Source organism: Haliaeetus albicilla, chromosome 11, assembly GCF_947461875.1.
Source record: "Haliaeetus albicilla chromosome 11, bHalAlb1.1, whole genome shotgun sequence".
Lineage (NCBI taxonomy): Eukaryota > Metazoa > Chordata > Aves > Accipitriformes > Accipitridae > Haliaeetus > Haliaeetus albicilla.
Window position 1 is genome coordinate 9,818,895 of NC_091493.1, and position 20,952 is coordinate 9,839,846.

A 20,952-nucleotide genomic window follows, 5' to 3' on the forward strand; every position below is an offset into this window, starting at 1 on the left:
ATTTGCTCACCCTAAAAGCATACTTCCAACTGTTTACTACCCAACCTCATCTTACCGTGGGCAGCACCCAGTGCTTTTAACCTATAGTCATTTTAGAGCTTAGTAAGATTCTTTATGGAACTTGCCACGCTACCAGTTTTTGTGTCAGAAAATTTGATTACTGATGCTTCTACATCCAAGAGGTCAGCAAAATAAAACATTAAACTTCCCAGCAGGCCTTTACACACACTGATGCAATGTGTGTAGAGGCACAGAAGATGCTCCTGTAGCGGAAAAAGCAATTCAAAACACATCAGTGCATCTGAAGCTTTTTAGGATGACACAACAGATCTGATTTCTGTTGCAGGTTCTTTAACAGGTGGTTAGACCTAGTTCCACAGAGCACCGTCTGACAGCCATTGACAAACTTAGGGTCAATTCATTATTTTTCCCCAGGAAATTAATGTCAAATACCATGATTTATCATGGGATTTTCATAAAGACATTTGAAGTAAAACAATGCATTTAACGTGACCCTGGTCCCTTGAGCTCTTACTGGAATTGCGTTACTCCTGAAAGTGCCATTTAATTCTGTTGCCTGAAGAATTCCTAAAGAAATTTCAAACACCAGTTCAGTCGCACTGGGAGAAAGGTTTTTCTTTCCATTTCACAGATGGGAAAGGGAAGCATAGAGGAGCTAGAAAGCCTTCTCAGGATGACATGGCAAAGAATAGCAGGGACAGAGAGAAGGCTCAGACTGTCTCATTCTGGCCTTGAGCTCCAACAGCTCTACAACACCTCAGCAAGAGAGGAGACTTGTCTTGTCTTAGCTATGACTTACTTGAATCGCTATAGCGCCTAGCCATCATTTTCATATCAGGCAGCAGTCTCATCAGCAGAAAGCTCCCATTGTGATCAATGGGGGGTAGATTTCCATGCATCTTCTGAAATTATGCACCACAAATGAGAGAAGTGGAAAAACAAGGGCTGAGTCATGAAGATGCAGTATTTATATGAACCCTTATCTTATACAAATACAGGAGAACTGTATGGATATGTATAAACTGACCTTTCCCCCATTGGTACTGCTCAGTAGAAGAACAGTGTATCATTAGGAAGAGCTTGAATGCTGCACCTGTCAAGTCTGAGGTCCTTGAAAGGTCACTTCTCCAGAACCAAGCTATTACCCATTTCTTGCTATTATCCATTTCTTCACCCTAAGTGACAAAATCTAAAAGCTGGTTTCACGCTAGGTGGAATGCCACAGTTTGTACCCTGCTTCTACCATTTCCACTTAGCAATCTTCTTCTTTAAAACTTCCACATCTTTCCTGTGAAATCTCTCCATTTCTTGTCATGGAATTTAAGGCATTTTACTGGAAAAGACTATATTCTTTCACTGAAGTTGTGCATCTAGATTTCTATCTGTAGCTTCAGCGTAAAACAAGGCATATTTTATTATAAGCACAACAATATTACGGGGCTTGTTAGGCTGTTCAGTGACTACTCTGTATTTCTAATAGCCAAGCCTGTTACTTTTCCTTAATTTAGCCAGTGCAGAAATTATAATCCAAAATGTATGTCTGATAAGGGACAAGTAATTCATGAGGTAAATAATTTTCAGCTCCAGCATAGCACAGCATTACTATAAACATGGGACTTCTTTAAACTGTGCAATGTTATTTTGTCTTTAGAACACTTGACGGCTCCCACAAGGAGGACACCAAGGGGTTGGCTGGTTTTTAGAGATCAGCAGATGGACAAATTAAAACATTACTCAAGGGAATAGTATAACTTCCAGAGAGCAGGTAGAGAAGGACCATTTATTAGAGTAAACCACAAAATCCCAGTGCTGGAAACTCTCCATAATCATAAACACATGTTCTTCAAGTGACCTCCCTCCTCATGGCCAGCAGTCAACTCCAGCACATTGAGCAGGGAAGCGTTGCTGGAGATGCGTAAGCACGGCTCTGCTGAAGCAAACTAATGAGGGCGATGGGCATGCCCTGGGAGCCAGGCTGCTGTTCCTGAGCTCAGTGTGCAATATCCACGGAACTAGGTTATTTTTCCCCTATTCACCAATGCCTGCCTAGAGGTGGCAAGGTTCAGCTGGCTTCTTCACGGAAACTCTTCCCACCAAATTCTTATGAAAAAAATCCTTCTAGTGGGATTAGTGTAAGATGGTTGTCACAGCTGAGAGGAAGAGGAAACAGCACATGGGCAGCTGCAGTACCCAACACGCTCTCCACTGGAAGGAGCAGAATGTCTGCGGCAATTTTCCATCCCCTTTTAGTGTCTATCTTACTGGTACAGACTGAAAGTCAGTCTGTGGTAAATGGAAAAGATAAATTTGATCATAACTGAATTTACAGAGTATGTGAATTAAGGGTTTCAGGATTTGGTACTGGGACGTTAACCCTTTGCAGAAGAAGTCAAAGAAACACATATGTACTACTGGAATAAGTGATACCATAGTTCAGGAACCAGGTTTGCTACAAGGGAAAATGGGTTGTAGCAGTTTGCACATAGAGCATCTGTGACGTTATGAGGGCCAGGATTCCCAGGGGTTGAAAGATCCCCAACTCAAGCAGTTTTGGAAGGTTAAAGTTACAAATCAACAGGAGAGAAACAACAGTAACTATAAAAGGATGTTTGTAAGACACCCTTTTAAGATTTTTTTTTTTTCATTCTTAGAATTAACTGTTAAAATAATTTTAACTTTTTAAGCCCAATCCTCTGTTACATAGCAACTTTGTCATCGCTACCAGAAGGCCACCTAAAAAACACCTACCATGTACCTTGTGGTTTTTGCTTTCAAAGCATTCACTGGTCAAGGATTACACAGGACAGTAATTACATGGCAGTTTATTTGCTGGGTTGCTAGATTTTTTAGTCTACTGATTAACTCCACAAGTACTGCAGCAGCCTTCTCATGCTTAAAATATTTCTATATAATTAAAAGGATGTTACAGCCTCAGTTGGTTTCTCACTTAAAGTCACCCTCATCATCCTCAATCTGCTTGCTGAAGAAACAGCAAGTGACATCTCTAACAACTGAGAACAGAAAGCTGCACCCAAGACTTTCAGAACTCATTTGAGCTCAGGACCCTTTGCATAGCCTTTTTTTTTTTTTTAAACCAGGAGTAGCCCAACTTCAAAACCAGAGATGTTATTTCTCTCTGATTCACCATTGAAAGCCTGTCATTATATAAAGAGAATGCAAATAAAGATGTATTTTGCAGTTGTGGAAGACTATGTATAAAATCTAAACTATATGCACAGATACACACAAGATTATATGTACAACTGCAATTTATTTAACCTTAATTTCCTTTCTTCATATTCTGTTCATAGTAAGTCACCACTCCAAAAACTTAGGCGTCACATTTTAAACCAAAAGTGTTTGCAGGGTTTTAAAACATAGCATAGAAAATTTTTTTTTTCCCATTACGGATACTATATCCTAAGATGAGAGTGCTGAAAATACTGCAAGTTAAACATATGGAACAGTGTTCATATCAGTTGAACAAGGGGGAGGAGAAAAAAAATTATGCACACCGTTCCTTTTCACTCAGAGCTTGGCACAACGACAGATTTATTTTTTCATTGATTCTTTACACCCATCATAAGGTACTAAATTCGCTTGGGCAGAGACTCCTTTTCCTCAGGTTTCAGCCCAAAGTAAAAATTTTGCTGAAGGAAATGCATGAGATGTAGTGAAAATGCTAACTCTAACTTTTGGGTTAATGCCAGGAAGTATATCACTGTGAAATTTAGTCCAAATTGAGAATAGTGTGAGGAAGCATGTGAAAAAAGAAATGGTAATAGCTATTGTGAAAATTAATTTTTAAAGACAACAGTACTCAGCTTTGATAGAAAGTGTTTTCTGGGAACGGGTAGAGGCCGTGTTGAACTTCCTCGCACAGCTACGTGACCCCTGCCAATCAATGTCAACACTTTATTAATATTTTACTGAAAAAGTGCGAGATGATTCAAACTTCAGCTGTCTTGGTAGGTGTTGCTAAGCAACTTTGCTGCTTGTCTGAGAACTAGTTTTCACAGCAACCTTTCCTTTAAACCAAATGCCTGCGTCCACTTGAAACACTTTCCCCTTTGTCAGTGAAGAACCCAGCAAGCTATACCCGCTTCCACCCCTTCCTTTATATTTTCCTCTCCATCCCCCAGTTAAGCAGAAATCAATTTAATAGTGTCTGAAATCCTCCACTTCACTTACCATAATCGCTGTCATAAAACACTATGAATTTCTGCCACCGCAGCTCCGTGACCAGTTTCAGCATAACATCGTTGAGGCGGACCGGTGGTCGGGCGGCCAGCGTGTACTCCTCTTCCTCCAGGCTGGGGTTCAGGTGGCAGGCTGTGCGTGGGGAGCCTCCCGTGTTGCGCTGTACAAAAAGGTGTGGGATGTGCATGGCATCCGTCAGGGACTGCAGGGCGTTGGCCGAGGCACAACCAGTGGACGTCACTAAGGCTAAGATCCCCAGGGTCATCAGGTCACAGGCTGGAGAAGACAAGAAATAAAGCAGGGTTAGGACAAGCACAACAATTCCTTCGACGAGCCTAGGTGCTAAGACGGGAACAAGACGGGCTTTACCCTTGCCATTAACACAGAGCTGAAATGATTTATACTACCGTATCAGCTGAAGCCTTTCAGAGTTATGTCCTGTACCTTTACAGTAGGAGACAGTATCTGCAATCTGTACTGATAAGACAAAGTTGAGGACAGATAACATTACTACTGTCATTTCTTCAGACAGGAGCCGGTGCAGATGGAGATTACGGCCCTTGCTTCTGGTCACTCGTGGTGGAAGCAGGAACCGAACTCCCATCTTTCAGAACCCACTTCACTGCCTTCGCCTCTTAATCTTTGTTGTGCACATTGGATGAAGACTTTGGACAGCAAAGAGCAATTCCAGTTTCAAGAATTTGTCTTATACAACAGACTCTGGAAGGATTTTTAAATTTATGAAAAAAACATTCACACTGTGTGTCTCAGAGCAACAGAAAAACAACAAAGGCACTCGTTAGAACGAAGGCAACTCGTGAACGACTAAACAATTATTAACAATGCCGTAGCTGTCTTCAAGAAGATCGGGAAAAGCACGTACCATTTAAAAACACAGCATATACATTCGCACCCACCTGCTTCTGAGAAGGAAGCATCAGGTGAGTTTGAGACACAGGCGGCGCAGGTTGGGCAGCCGCGAGCAGAGCCCTGCGCCGCCTTGCTCTGCGGCTCAGGACTCCCAGGACTCCTCCAGGTAAGACAACCTGATATTCAGCTGGGGTTGGAAAATGTTTCCAGCCAAGGCCCCCAGCCATAACCCAGCCTTTATTTACTCAGCGGTGGTGGTGGTAAGACTGTGAAAAACTATGAGGCAGCTCTCGATGCCCGTTTTTACTGACCCTCTTGAATAAGCAGCAGCAAAGCTGGCCCCTGGGCGCTCGGCACAGGGAGGGCTCACAGGTTCCCGCTGCACCAGCCCTGAGGGTCCCCCAGGGGCCCTGGGCACTTCGTCCTACTCCTCTCCTCCTTTGAAGAGGGCTGGGGGCAAGCTCAGGGTTTCAATAGCTGTTTCAGTCCCTGAGCAATCACCTGCACAAGCACAGCCTGCCCAAAGGGAACCAGCCACTCCGCTTCCCCGGGACAGAGCCCTGCTGTAATAACGCCAGACGTGAGGTGACTGGAGATGCTCCACAGTCCTCCTTGCAGTCTACGCGAGCCTGCTAACGGTGGATAAAGGAAAGAGCCTCTGGGGTGTCATTCGGAGCCCCTCCGGGACACACAGGGCGGCTGAACAGAAAACTCGGTTTCCAGCTGGAGAGGGGAGGCCGCCCGCGCCGGTGCTTCCCTCGTCCGAGGCGACGGCCTTGGCGCGGCCCATGGGGGAGCGGGCGGCCCACGGGGGAGCGGGCGGCCCACAGGGGGCACGTGCTGCAGGACCGCCGGGGCACGTGTTGGGTCTGGGCACGCAGGAGAGACATGCTGCCACCCTGTCACTGACCTGCCGCCTCTGATCTCCGGGGGAAACGGACTGAGCGGAAAGGTAGAAAATGGAGCACGATGTATGAAAAGGATGCACTTGTCCTTCTCTAAACGCTTTGAAGTATACCTCCACTTTCAGAGGCCAAAAAGTCAAGGGGATGGGACAGGTTATGAATAATTAATAGTAATTTAAAGTTAATTATCAATTAATATTAATTACATAAGGCCACAGTAATTAAATATATAAAACTGTTCCTAATGAAACCAATGAACCATTTCATGAAATATCTTCTCAGACCAGCGAGAAAATAAATATATTTCACTTTGATATGGGATAACAGAAAGAAAATGTTTGATCTTCTCTATGCACAGAACATTCAACATGTATCCTAATGCAACAGAGAAAGACGAAGTGCTTTTAAAATTATTTCCTTGATGGTCTTTACAATAAACATATGTCAGCTGCATTATCTAAATTTACTCTGTGTTGATTATAGTTATATGAAATTGTTCTTTGTTTTTCCTGAGAGCTGACCTGATTTAACAGCAGGGAGGCATTACATTTGCCAAATGGGAGACCCAGGTTCGGGAACAGATTTGATTTCCCAGGCTTCTTGCCAGAGAAAACTGAACATGTCATACAGGTAATTTATTTAGTCACAGTAGGGGAGGGAACAGGGAAGTGGGAACAGAGGGAGAGAACAGCAGAGCTGAGCTATAAACCCCTGCAGAGATCACCAACCAGCGAGCTTTGCTGTCACTGAGGGTGAGAGAAGTAAGCCACGCGGGTCTGCAGAAAGAACAATTTACTTGCAAAGCAGACAGAAGGAGAGAAATAACAAAGCCCTTTCTGATGGGAGGCTGCATTCAGAAAGTCACTTATTTGTGGAATATAGAGCTGATCACCAGTTGTATAACAAGAGAGAACTTCATTCAGCGGTTGACACTAATCAAAACCTGCTCACTTATTAGCAGCAAAAAGACCAGAGATGTGACAGACCACAGCAAATGGGCCCCCTTATCTCCCAGCACAGCCCACTGAACACGGCTAAAATATCTCAGCAAAGACTGTTCTGGTTGAGGCATTTTGCCAGTGTTTCGTAGTTTGTGTCAATGGGTTAAAATGAAGAATTAGTCAATACACTTCTACATTCTGATATTTTGTCAATTGATTATGCTCTGCCTGAAAGCATATGCTACGCAGTGTTATCTCCTCTTGCCTCTCTGTTTTGAGATAGCATAGCAGGCAATAAAAAACTGGAATGACTAAGGAAAAAAGAATTCATATTTTCTGAATTGCTTTCTTTAGTCAAATTACAGAATGTGAAACAGAACATCTCATATTTCTAAGAGAAGACTTCCACTATATAAAAATACAATGGATTCCAATAAGTTCAACCTCTCCACACTTATTGAACTGAAAGGTGAGAATAAGCTTTTAGCACGTAAAGAAGAAAAGTATTACTTTCTACATGAGTAACACAATGGGGAACAACTACCTAACAGACTCTAATTTGTTAAAAAAAAATCATTAACTCTTAAGACATCTTGAAATTCCTTAGCAAGAGACTATTCAAGGACTATACAATCCCAAAAGAAAACTCTGGTGACAATTTTTTTAGGATTTCCCCCCACATGCCTGTACTTCCTTGTACACAAACCTTTGACATGAGAAAAGATGTGTAATTTTCTGGTTTACTTCATACTAGCTATGGATTTTCAGCAACAATCAAGCATCTCTGACAATGTGACTAAGTAAATCACTAATTCTGTATGTCAGTTGCAGCTTCATAGGCACTCCAAAGAACCTGCAATTTTTGCACATGAATTTCATAACCCCCATCTTGATTTCCTGAAAGCTGAAATACAAAGATTTGAAGTGCCTTGGCTCATGTCAACCTACTAACATAATGGAAATGGGAAACAAAACACCTTGAGACCTTTAGTGATATTTAATTACTATAGCTGTAGTTACAACAATTTCATATTTATCCATCCTGTAGATAAATTTACATAGATAAGTTTCAGAAAATAAAGCTTTTAAATTATTTGTTCCACAGATAAAAAGACACAATGTTCTAGCAAACCTGCCTCCAGATTTCACTGCTATATGAATAGCAATAGTTATTAGTTTACCGTACCGAATGCCTTCATCGCCATCAGGCTTCATTTTAAGAAGATACCAACATCCTACAAATCATACAGTAAGAAATGTGCATGTTAACTTGATGAAAACATGAACATCACCATACCTAAAGAATGACTCTGCATTCATCTATTTAAACACATTAAATTGTGTCATGGTAGTTGTTCATCAATGTTGGCCTCCATCAACAGACCATCTCTCAAGCTTATGCTTGGATTTCACTGAAGTTTCCCAAATTATTGATTAAACCAGTTTTTAGTTGTTTCAGTGAAGTATCTCTCCTAACCTATTCATCTGAAGTCTGTTTTCAGAAACTTCCCTTTCCATATCTGCTTGACATTTTACATCTTTAACTGTTATTCCCGTTACAGAGTTTCATGAGACACTGTCTATTCTCTTCTCCATCTATTGCCTTGGTTTTTTCCATTTAGCTTCTCTGTGTCACCTCTGTCATGATGAGGGCAGAAGTAACATGGGTTAATTTATTTGGGGCACCTTCTAACATCCATTTGTCTAAATTGACTCTTACATCACAGCAATACATACTAAACCTCTCTCATTCTGTGACCCACATCTCTAACTCCAGTCATATCCCACTAAGACCATACTTAAGCCTGGAAGAGCAGCTAATATTTTTCAGACTGCACCTTCTCCATATATCCTTTTTAATCAGTGGGACTCCTCATTGCACATGAGATGATGCAAGAATTCTGCTTTGCTACAATCATGTTTAAGATCTTGCTTTTCTACCATTGCCTCGTGTATTGCCATCCTATTTCTGAAGACAGGTGCAGATGGCAAAGTCCTGATTTGACACCATCTTCATAAGGATATTTGCATTAAGGGCTTTAGCTCGGATCTCCCTGTAATTAAATCCATCTCTCTCCAAACTGCAGGGAATCAAAATACTCCAAGAAAAACTGTTATCTTGCTCCTGGCAACATGACAATGTGACCATCTTTCAGTCTCCCTTTCAAAGGTTTCCTACTATTCAGAAAAGGGTAGAAACTTGTTCCTTTGTTTCCACAATTATCGATAGACCAGCTGCCACTCTAATTTCAGATCTAACAATATATCCACCTACTAGCACTCACACTGCCTCTTCAAACTTCAAAGCCTTTCTGTCTCTCACTTCTGTGTATCACTATAGCTGGCCTACCCACTTTGGACACCATCTGATCATATTTGATAAATCCTCTCCGAATTATTTTTTATTCTTACTTGAAATTTTTTCTTCTTTTTCAGTTTGATTAACCCTTAGGAGCTCTTTACTGCACTGCAAATGGAGAATCAACCTAATCACAAATAACTTGCATTTTTAAAAAATTCACTGTTTGAAAATTGAGAGATTGCTGCCTTTTTGCTCAGAAAGATTTTCAAATTAAGGAAAAGAACTTCAGATCCGGCAAGAGAATAGAAATCCAGCCACACTGCATGTACCTGATATTTCTGGTGTAGTACTCTGCAATGAAATGATTAACAAAGTTGGCACTTAAGTGTTCGTAATTAGGTTTCAAAGCTACCATCCTGCTGAGATGAGGGACTTCATGCTTGCCTTAGTACTATTGTCTTAGTCAATCTGGCAGAAAACTACTTTGTCACATTGTTTATCTTCAAAAACCAGTAGGGAAAAAAAAAATTAAAAATCATTTTATCATTAAAACATCAAATTCCAGAGAACATAGCAAATTCGGGGAGGGGACGACACGACTGGATCTATTTTGGGAACCTAAATCCTAATATTCCATGAGATTATCAAGGCCTGTAATTTATTCTGCTGAAAGTGCATAGTTCGCAAATCTACCAACTGGCCTAGCAAGCAGATACAGAATATCATGTGCTATATACAAATAAACACACAAGGAACTAGCTATTGTATTATTCATGTGTACAAAATTTAACAAGCAGTTTGGTTCATTAGCCAATTCATATATATAAACAGATACACATAACAAAAGTTTTGGGTGAAACACTAGAATAGTGAAGAGCTAGGAGATAAAAATATATCCGTTCAGAAAGCTGATAAGCTGTATCTTTAATCAGGATGTAAGGTCTGTGGGAAGCGCATCCATAGAGGTATTTTTAAATTAAATGGAAAAAGTCCTTCTGGGCAGTTTGTCTGGAGCACGGAGATGAGATAGAAAGGATGACAACACAAGGAGAAAGACTGCAGCCCACCAAGCAATACTTCAAAATCAAGAGGATGATGATACAATTCCTTCAGCTAAAACCAAAATAACACAAACCAGAGAAGTGAGTGTTTCCATGCATATCTAAACAAAACCCAAATGTTTCTACTGTAGTACACAAGAAAATTCTATGAAGTCAGGGCACAAACTTATAGCTAATTCAGTCACACAGAAAAATGGCAAAAGACTATTACCTATCCACATTTTAATTCTCTTCAGGCCTCACAAGGCCTTTAAAATTTAAATGCTTCAGTCCATCAGGCAGACAAAATTATAGACTAATCTTATTAATATCACTGAAAATGCTTCTATTAAAAATATTGTTCTATAGAAAGATTCACTCCTATTGGTGAATTAAGGACAACACCAAAATTAGTCATCTAAGCACGCACTCAACCTGATGCTTCAGTAAATGGGGTTTTCCAAAGAATATCTTTTTCTTTACTTTACATTTTATGATGTTTGCTTACTCTTCAACTTCTTTCATTAACTGAGAAAGGCAGTTCATAATGAATTTGCATCATTGGCAACTAGTGTCATGCTACGCAGTTGTCTTTCCTTTGGATACTCAGCAATAAACATATTTTTCTTTGTTTCATTTCTGTAGTTTTTACTTACCTTTATGTTCGTACTTACACTATGTTTCTTCAAATAACTAAGAATTTATCATTTTTATTATGAAAAGTCTAGAGAAAGCTATAGTTACTTTTCACAGAGTAACCGTTAATACAGAGAAAAGGTAACGTAGACAGCAAAAATCTTTTATGTAGCACTTTTATTGCTGTATCACCTTATATGTAGTGAAGATGAATATTTCTTACTCCATTACACAGACCTTCAATCAAAACAAAATGCATCTTAAAACAAGAAAGCAAATTCCCAATTAGTCCACTGTGTGGTTTGATGCAAAAATCAAACCAACCAAAACCCCTAACTATCCCAACTTAGATGTGTACTTTTTTGGATATAACATTTGAGAACAGTAAATATTTTCTCCCTCTCATTTAATTGGCTCTTCTTCTGTATCTGGGACAAGGATACAGGCATTCTTAGATCCCACAGTCCTTGATGTGATTATTTTGGAAGCCACAGGAAAGTCTGACATAGCCTCAACCATAGCTCCTGATGGCAATTGTGTTCCCCCGCTTGCTAGCATTCAGAGCCCAAATGTGATGTCAAGTCTTCCACCAAAGATGAGAATTTCAAATCATGAAAGTATTCCCCATGCATAATAATGCATCGTGAGAAGGGTCTTGGAGAGCATCTATGACCAGCCCAGCATTCAAAATACAAACGCAGCCACTGACTAATACTGCAGACTCTCTTGCAATAAGAAAAAACAAATAAATAACCAGTCTGAGAACCAAAGAGGACAGAACATGCCTGGAGTTTGTCAGATAGATAACATTCTTGCTGGGCTTCACAGAAACATGATATAAACTTAAAACAAAGGAACCATGTACCCAACACAAAGACAAAGCAAACTCTAATGTTTGCCTCCTCAAACCTCCTGTTTTCTAGAGTCTCACATCAAACCTCCCTCCCTTTGTGTGACCTTTTTCTAAAGTCATGAAACCCGCATTGGGAAGAATTAACAACAAATCAGTGCAGGGCTCTCTCCAGCTCCAAGAAGCCAAGCGCACCTTCTCCTGCCAGCTCGAAAGCTCAAGAAAAGCTTCAAAATCTGACACACACACCATATTGCCAGAGCATCTCTGGACAAGATGATGATACTTTCATTGTGTGAATACGTATCATGTAAGGTCCTTAATAAATGATTGGCAACAGCAACAAAACCTGGGGCCATGGTCCCTAAAGTCACTGAGTTAACAGTGCCAAAGCTAAAAAAAAGTATAAGCCAACCTGTAGCAGAATCATTAGCATCTATGCATGGATGAGATAATGCAGTGAGGCACAGACTACCACTAAAACTCTATGAAAACTGGCGAAGCTCATTGCTGACCTGTGGCAGGCTCGAATTTTTCCTTTTAGTGCAACTATGTAGGAAACACAGTATTTGCCAGCAGTGGAATTGCTATTGTGAGTGCTCCATGGGGTTTTTTTGCTACTTAGTCTCCTAATAACTACAAAATGATTACACTAGATAATATATTGAAAAAACTGAATAATTACCATTTAGCCTGTTTCTGAATTCTTTCTCCATCCTTCATTCTCTCTTTTTTTCTTAGAAAACACAAGATAAGGGAGTCTTAGGTGGTTTTTCTTAGCAACAGAATCTTAGCAACTGAAATAAGACCGGCAAGTCAGTTGATAAACACTTTTTCTTTTCGTTTTAGAAAATCTTATCATAAATTGTATCGTAAAGTCCTATAGCTGGACACTTCAGTCTCCAACTTGGGTAAAATTCTCAGCAGGCCAGCTCAAAGGACTTTGTGATCCAAAAATTAGATACGCATCATCGCTTACATTTTCTAAAATAATGATGATTATTTCAGTAGGCCATCAGTTATGAAGAAAAGATTCCAGAAAACCAGTACATAAATTCAAGAAAACCAGTACGTGCATATATCAGTGTGCATATTTAAGTGTACACCTAATCAGTATATCAGAATTTCCCTGACAAAGCAGCATCTGAAAAACACCTCAAAAGCTAAAGAAAGCATGAGATTTTGACATGTTTACTGAAAAATTGTTGAGGAAGTGTTACTAAAGATCCTCCCCCCGTTCTTGGGCTTCCTTTTTATTGTTTTCCCAGCATTCAGCAGCCTCAGCTGAACAAGGAGGAGGAATAGGGGAGGGAAAAAAAAAAAAAAAAAAAGGAATGGCTTTTTAGATGTATTTTTTCCTAGTTTTTTTCCTCCAGAAACATGTTAACCATTACTCACAGAACAGAGGCACAGGGGCAATATCACCTTCCTTGTGCTGCTTTGCCCACACTGCCTGTTTACCTCTTCTGGGGTCAGAAGCTGGCTCCATCTCCTTTGTGTCACTTCTTGGAGTGCTAACACAGCACCTTGTTACTGGCTGCATAGGAAAAGCAGTATTTAGATCTTCAACTTGCTTTCAACCATAAACTTTACTACCTGATGTCTTGTGGGCCAATTCTCAGCATGTATAAACTGTCAGAGCTCCCCTGACATTACCAGAACCATCTTTTACCTCTAAATAATAGTCACTGTGTCTTGTTTCCTCCATTACCCCCATGGTTCAGCATTTTCAGTAAACTGTCATTGCTGGCTTGCACACACACAGACAGATCACCTCGTTTTGGTACAAAGGCTGCAAAACACTTATTTTATAGGACCTATAGTGAACACACAAAATTGCATAAATCCTTCCCTAGAATGCATATTGATTGCAACAACTGGAGGTTTAAAGCAATTTCCCTGGAAAAGCAAACCAAAAAGACATTTTGGTGCATGACAACATTCTTTGTGTCAGTATCAACCTCCTAAATGACTAGCTGCCATCCTGGAAAAGTTAACCAGGAGCAGGAAGAGGAGCAATCTAGACCACTCTTCGGTTCACATTTATGCAGATAAAGAAATTATTTCACAATGGTAAGTAATATACCATGGAGACAGAAAACAGTTATCAAAACTAGAGTTGTGGCTTTCATTTAGTTTGTGGGAGCATATTAACAGCTCTTGTCAGTCTTTAACAGTCTAAAATAAAACATGAAAATCCTCTCACACCAAGCACACAAGTAAAACTGCTCTACCAGCAAAGCAGTTTAGTTTCCATACAACTGAGTGATGCCATCAAGTGGTCAACAAATACACCAGTTGTTTTCCAAGTAAAGTTTTGGGGTTAATCTTCACTGAACAGGCTACATTTTTGCCTTGAAAAGCTACCACCATGAAATTGGTAGAAGGCATACACCACTGATAAAAGTGCGTTAATTGACAGCACTAGTGACAGATAAGCGATGGCCTTATTTTTACAGAAGACAGACCTGATACTGCTCTCTAGCTCCTCCAAAGAAGGTAAGAGTCTCCGAGAGCAGAAACAGCTTTATACCTAATAATCAGCTTTATAGCCGAGTTTTGCTATTGGTTTTGTAGCTGGGTGGATATGGAAGACCAAACTAGGAAAGATTGCATAATGTATGTATTAAAAACAATTTAAACATTTTTTAGACAACAATTTAACAATGTGAGTGGCTAAGGATGTGAAACATCACGGAATTTAAACATTTTCTAGTTTTTCTGAATTAATAATAATTAAAAAAAAATCCTTAAAGCAACTAAATAGTACCTTGACAGTACAGAAATTCTCCAGAATAACTGTATTTCTGTTTCCTCAACAAATGTAATTTCATTAGAAATGGTTTTCTCCTGGAATCATAGCTTGGCATGATATTTAAAAATGTGGATAAGCATTTCTGGTAATTTTGAATAGGGCATGGTTTTACAGAGCTATACATTAATCACAATGGCATCAATACTATTTTAAGGCACTAGGTGGAACTGAACCAGCTTTGACTGTTTTTTTTTCTTTTCTCCCTTGAACACTAGTTCTGAGGTAGAATTAACTGCAAACCATCTCAATTGTTCATGGGACATAATCAACTGCTTTTCTGAAAACTGCATATTTCTGTTCTTAGCAAGTTCTTCAATAATCATGTTTTCTTTTGCCCTTCAACACAGAATAAACTGCACTTTCTTACCCTCTGCTTCTTTCACCTGCCTTTCGTTACAAATCATAATAATATAGAAGTATTTTTTCACACCTTCATTAGCATTCTGTAGGGATGCTTGACTTTACCACCACTTTTGAGACTATTTTACATGTACACGCTGAGTATTATTTTAACGACAGCGTGGCTCAGGCTCAGTTCCGGCACACACATAAGGAAAACACTCTCCTGCCATTTACAAAAAGCAGTCAAATGCAGTAACTCAAGACAAGCTGATAAAACCTCTCAGTTCTTTGGTACCGAGAAATTCATTTGGATTCTGAGCAGTATCGACAAGAAAGGAACATGTTAGCCCCGCTTGCCTGTCTAATTAGCAGCAGCGATACATATGCACAAAAAGTGCCAATAGAAACTTCAATCGCTGCCCCCCCCCCCCCCCCCCCAATTATTCTCCTTTCTATCATGCCTTATGCTGAAAGCAGGAGGGATGAACATCAGTCTAAGCATCGCGACATTGCTTCCCAACTACAAAAGATTTTTCTATTCTGCTGTTTCCCCAGCACATTAGGAGCACATGCCACTCACTGCACAATCCTCTTCACCCAGAAATTTTAAGCAACCCAAAGCACTGACGCATGATCTCTTTTCCATAACCAACCTGCCACTGTGCCTCAGTAAAATGCCTACTTGAAAACAACAAATTCAAACAGCTACAAACATCACTCCAAAGCAGCATTTCATGTCCTCTGACCTAAACTTTAAGCAGGAGACTTAGAAGGGACCCTCTGGGGTATATATAATACCATAAGAGCTGCTGCATTACGAGAAGCTAAATATTACAAGACCCAAGGTAAATTCACAAAAGCTACTGTTGCCTCATGCATGGACAGCAAGTTCCGTTCCCCAATGACCCACTCAAGAAATGCACAGCCCTAAAACTTATCCTTATCATCCTGTCTATGCTGGATTTCCCCCCTCTAATAGCTGTTTGTTCTACTAGCAAAGTGGACAGCAATATTATGCAAGGCAGATGAGACACAAGAAATCAATTCACGTAGCTGGGGAAGCACACCCATGGTGAGGGAGCCAACTTATCCAAACAACATTCATTTATTTATGCCAACTGCTGAAAGACTTGTAGTGTTTATGAATCTAGCTGTGACTCAGTACATATTTATAGCATATATTTATTGACAAGTTTTAGGTGTTGATTTATTGAAAGATCTCTGCAATGTATCACATACTTACAATTGCATTGAAGGATTATGCAAATATCCCAAGCCTAGCAACAGTCTAAAGCTGCTATTTCGTTTTCTAAAATCAACTTTAAAAGGAACACTTCCTTCTTTTCCTCACCCATGAAACACATAATGAATGCCAAAATTATTTTTGCTCAATACTAAGAAAAAGATCCTGTCCTCGCTCAGCACCAGTATTCCTTACATGAAACCCACTTTGCTTACAGATCGCAAATCCCTATAACCATCCAATGCTACAAAATGGGTGGCATTAAAATACTGCAAATCTGCATTCTCCAGTTTTCCTTTTAGCAGTTACACTAGAGTAGCTTCAGACACCACACATATCTTTTTTTAACATCTAATAAAGCTACTCTAAATTATTGGAGTATTACTCTGAATTTCTCTCTCCCCTTCAGCTCTGCATGAATCAAATCAGGGAAAAACATCAAAACCCACAAGTTTTCAAGAGTTCTCATCTGAATACATGAAATTAGCCAGTTGTTCAGACGTGTTTAACACCTGATAGTTCCCACTGTGAACCTTAGGGCAGATTTTTAAAAAGGCTCAACATTTATGCACCTCTTTACTCGGAGGCTGAGTAAAACAAGAGAAGACCAGGTCTCTTCCTGTGATGCTTAAATGAGACCTGACCTCTTGAAAGTTGCTCCCATTTTGGACTGCGCTTTTTTTTTTTTAATTAAAAAAAAAAATCTCTACCTCCATCTCTATGGGTAAACAGATATTATGCCGTGGATAACCAGACTTACCTCATACCAGCACAGATGCAGAATATTTCTTTAATCACCTATTATTCAAAATTGTTTAAAATTTTGTGTAATTACACCTTGCACCTAAGGTTTCTCTACACATGAAAGTCACTCTAGGGAAGACACCAGCTTGAAAACTAACAAGGTGTCCTGGAGTCATGGTCAGGTTTGATAGAGGTGAGTGCCTTTTCAGCTATGTCTACTGTGAAGGTGGAAAATTCAAAGAAAAGTCACACCAAAAGGCAAATCAAGAGTCATTCGGAGGTGGTCAAAGCCTCTCTCTTTGTTGGATATGTTTTCTTTTCTTGTTCCTATCAAACAGCAATACAGTTTCCGAAGGTCCCCCTCCCTCTGCTTCTATTGCACACATCTCCCCAGCACACAAAGGCCACACACCAGTATGCCTTGCTGCTCTTCCAGAAAGCCACCCATGATAGTACCAGGGAGACCTGGAGCATACCAAGCATGACTACATGGCTCAGAGAGCAACGGCCAAGAGCAGGAGGACACCAGTGTTTTGCTGCTCCATCTTGCTGGTAAAGAGAAATGGCTTGCAGCGGAGTAGACAGAGCCTGTGGTTTTAATACTTGTTGCACAGCCGGTGTCAACGGGGCTTTTACAACCCCCTTTCAAGACCAAGACTTCTGGGAAGAGGCAGGACCTATCTAATCAGCGGTGGACAAACTGGTGAAAAGAGCTTTAAACTAGGAGCAACGGGGAAGGGAAACGGCAGCCAACAGTCAAGTGAGGAAGTGGGGAACCAGTTTGATGAGCAAGGCCACAGGCTGACGCGCACAGGAGAGATCTTGAAAACAGCAAAACAGGACAGAAAGGGGCCCACGCCAAGTGTACGCACACAAATACAGAAATGGCAAGAGGACGGCCTGATGGGGCATCTTCTCACACCCCTTTGAGAGATCAGCAAGGGTGGGTGCAGTCACAGGGCTACGATCCCACAGAGATGCTGCTGTAGGATGTCTCAGGACTGGAGTGCTGCAGTGACTGCATTTCAGGTTTGTTTTCTTTTAAATACAAGAGTTTTACTTCTCTATTGTTCAGCTAGCGACTGGGTTCCAGGAAATCATAGAATTATTGGTTTTTAAAGCACCCAAATCTTAGCTGTGAAGGAATCTGTTAATGTAATTCAAGTCTCGGTGAACTATTGAGAGCAAATTTTACTTTTTTTTATATAAGCCTTCCAATTACTTGCTAAAGTGACCCAGAAGTGGGAAACAGGTGTATTAAAGCCATACGGAAAAAACAATCAGCTTTATACAGTACTTCACTGAACAACAACAAATAAGTATTAATAGTTTATTCTACTAGTCTCCTATTCTGCCTTAAATTGTGTCCATCACTAATTAGCCCATCTAACTTTCACTTTCAGCTTTCTATCCTCTATATTTCTTCCTTCTTCACCTTCATTACAATTACAGAGTACTTCTTGTAATCAGGTTTCTATGGATAAAATACTGTGTTAACAATTAAAATATTTTATTACTAAGACAATTGATGCCACTATTAAATTATTCTAAATAATCATATTTTCAAAGACCTGTAATTAATTGCAATGCTTATACATTTTATTAAATAATTTGAGGCAAATAAGGTAAAGTCATATATATGAAACTAACCATTAGACGAGATTATAAAAAAGACTATAGACCGCACAATGGAAGACATATCTAAAAAAAAAAAAATTTCATCAGCAAGCAAGCCTGAACTGACTAATCCAGAAGAAACCACATAAAAAGATCTGCTATTGAAATACCTCACCTTCTACTGAAAGATATTGTTTCACTTAAAGGCTCTGCTCTCAGCTGTTATACAATTCCTTCATCTGATTTCAGTAACTGCATAACAGAAAATTGTCGAAGTGGATAATAGAGGAGAACTTGAGCCCCATACATTATCTATACATAAATATGTTACTACAGTTCTGATTAGGTGCTACTTAGGCTATGTTACTAATAAAGCTTAACTCGCTGTTACGTTTGTGTTCGTAAAACGTACACAATTATATAATTATAAAATTATATAATTATAATAAATTATAAAACCTCCAGGTAACTTCCTTAGTCACAGACTAAAACCAAAATAATTTTGTCCCTGTTCTGCTACCGCAGGATTTGAATGAATCCTACAGAAGACCAAGAGAGCTACTAGTGTGCTGGAGGTCAGAGGTACCGATCCTAAGGAACAAACAGTTACTAAGACATCACATGTGACAGAACAAGTAATGCTCAGTAAGGAATTCCAATATCGCATCTTCCTGAATCTATTTCTACAGAGCATTGTAACACCAGTAACCATTGCCTGTATGAAGAGTTAAACACAGATGGAAGGAAAATGCTTAAACTGACAAAATAGATCTCGTAGAAAGCAGCTCGTGCCAAATTCCAACCTGGGCACACAGAAAGATTGGTTTAAGAAAAGGAAAGGATGCATCTCAAACATAGAAGCAGAAAGAGCAGGTGAGAGAAGGATCCTGCTTTCAAATATCAATTCTCTTTTTACTGGTTACAAAACAATAAATGACTTAGAAGAGAATTTGTAATCAGAAGTACCACTACAAATGAGGACTTTTTTATTCATAGGTCACCAGCTTCTCACTGAAGGCTTTTACTACATCTCTAAGTGTGAATTCATTATTGGGTCATACAGATTTTCTGAGAATATGTGTTACAGTCACATGCTCAAGTCATAGGCCAAGTAAAAAAAATTTAGAAGCCAAATATGAGAAAGCTACAGCAGCTACAGCCTTCTTGTGATTCCCACACTGTCCCAAGCATTAGGGAATTTTACTGTGAGAGAAGCACTCAAATTCTAGGACCGCTAAAGATCAAGTTACAGCAGGGCACCATAGACAACACAATGTCAGCTTTAGAGCCTAGACATACTGACAATAACTATGTTATATTCCCTGCAGGGTTAAGGGGTTTTTTTCAGTTATCATTGTATGAGTGTTATATTCTCTCCGATTTTTTTCTTTTATTGTACATCATTTTTACAAAATCACTGTCCCATCCAGAACATGTACTACATACACCAACTAAATTGTCACATTCTTTATGCCTTTTCTTCTTTCTCATAATCCTCGAATTGTTTTCATAAAGTAACTTGACTGTAAGGTGGGAGGCCTGGGGGAATCAATACTCAGGCCTGATGGTACTTTCGCCTCTAGAATCTCACTTGTCTTGATTTCTAATAACCTACACAATTGGCATTGTGGGCTTTTAAAATTTCCCAAATCACTCTAAAAGTGAGGCACTGCCTTCTGAGGTCAGCTCTCTAGACACATCATGAAGGTGCAGTTTCTGAGAGCTCGAATATTGTAGCCTGGTTCTGCAGACTCAATGGTTACTATTAGCTTTCCAAACTTGCCAATTTACTTGACTTAACCCTTTCCCAAAGATCCAATTTCATGAGCACTAGACTAGGCTATCATTTTTCATTCAAGGATCTATAACTGTTGAAATAACATACCATAGCTTTTGAAGTAGTTGCTAACACAAGAAATAGTGTAAAAATACTAAGACCCCCTTTTCCCATCTCCTGAACACATTAGCCTCATCTAGATGACTCTTCCAGGTTTATGTGATGTCTTCAGACTGAAGACTTGAAGACTCATCTGTCCCCCTTTCTTTCCCTCTGTTTCTTGCCTGGACGATACAGTCTCTTCCCACATGTAACCTTTTCTCTCTCCTTCCTTAAAATGAGTGGTGAAAGACCTTGCTTTTATAATCTTTTATGATGATTTTGTAATATAGTCAACTTTGTGAAGAACCCTTTAGTCATCAGCTGACTGAAGTCCCCACTAAGAACCTAGCTTCCTGCCTTAATTTGAGTTTGGTCTTTATAAACTGATTTTTTCATAAACAGTAACTAACCCTTGCTTCAAGGGCCTTCCACAATCACAGGTGGTTTGTGGATCTTTCCATTGCTACTTTTATGTTATCGCTAAAAAAATCTGTCAAAAATAAGAAACAAAAGGAAGAGAGTACACTCATTTTTAAAGCAGACTTTC

At 39.7% G+C, this 20,952-nt stretch overlaps 1 protein-coding gene across 6 annotated transcripts in view; it reads right to left on the bottom strand.

Moving 5' to 3' along the window:
- The window catches only part of GRID1 (glutamate ionotropic receptor delta type subunit 1), a 561,238-nt gene that overhangs the window by 331,210 nt on the left and 209,076 nt on the right, over positions 1 to 20,952 (bottom strand). For all 6 annotated transcript variants that reach the window (XM_069796078.1, XM_069796077.1, XM_069796076.1 and 3 more), the window contains exon 3: positions 4,213 to 4,497. In XM_069796078.1, coding sequence (XP_069652179.1) covers positions 4,213 to 4,497 — 285 coding nt within the window. The remainder of the gene's footprint in view (positions 1 to 4,212; positions 4,498 to 20,952) is intronic.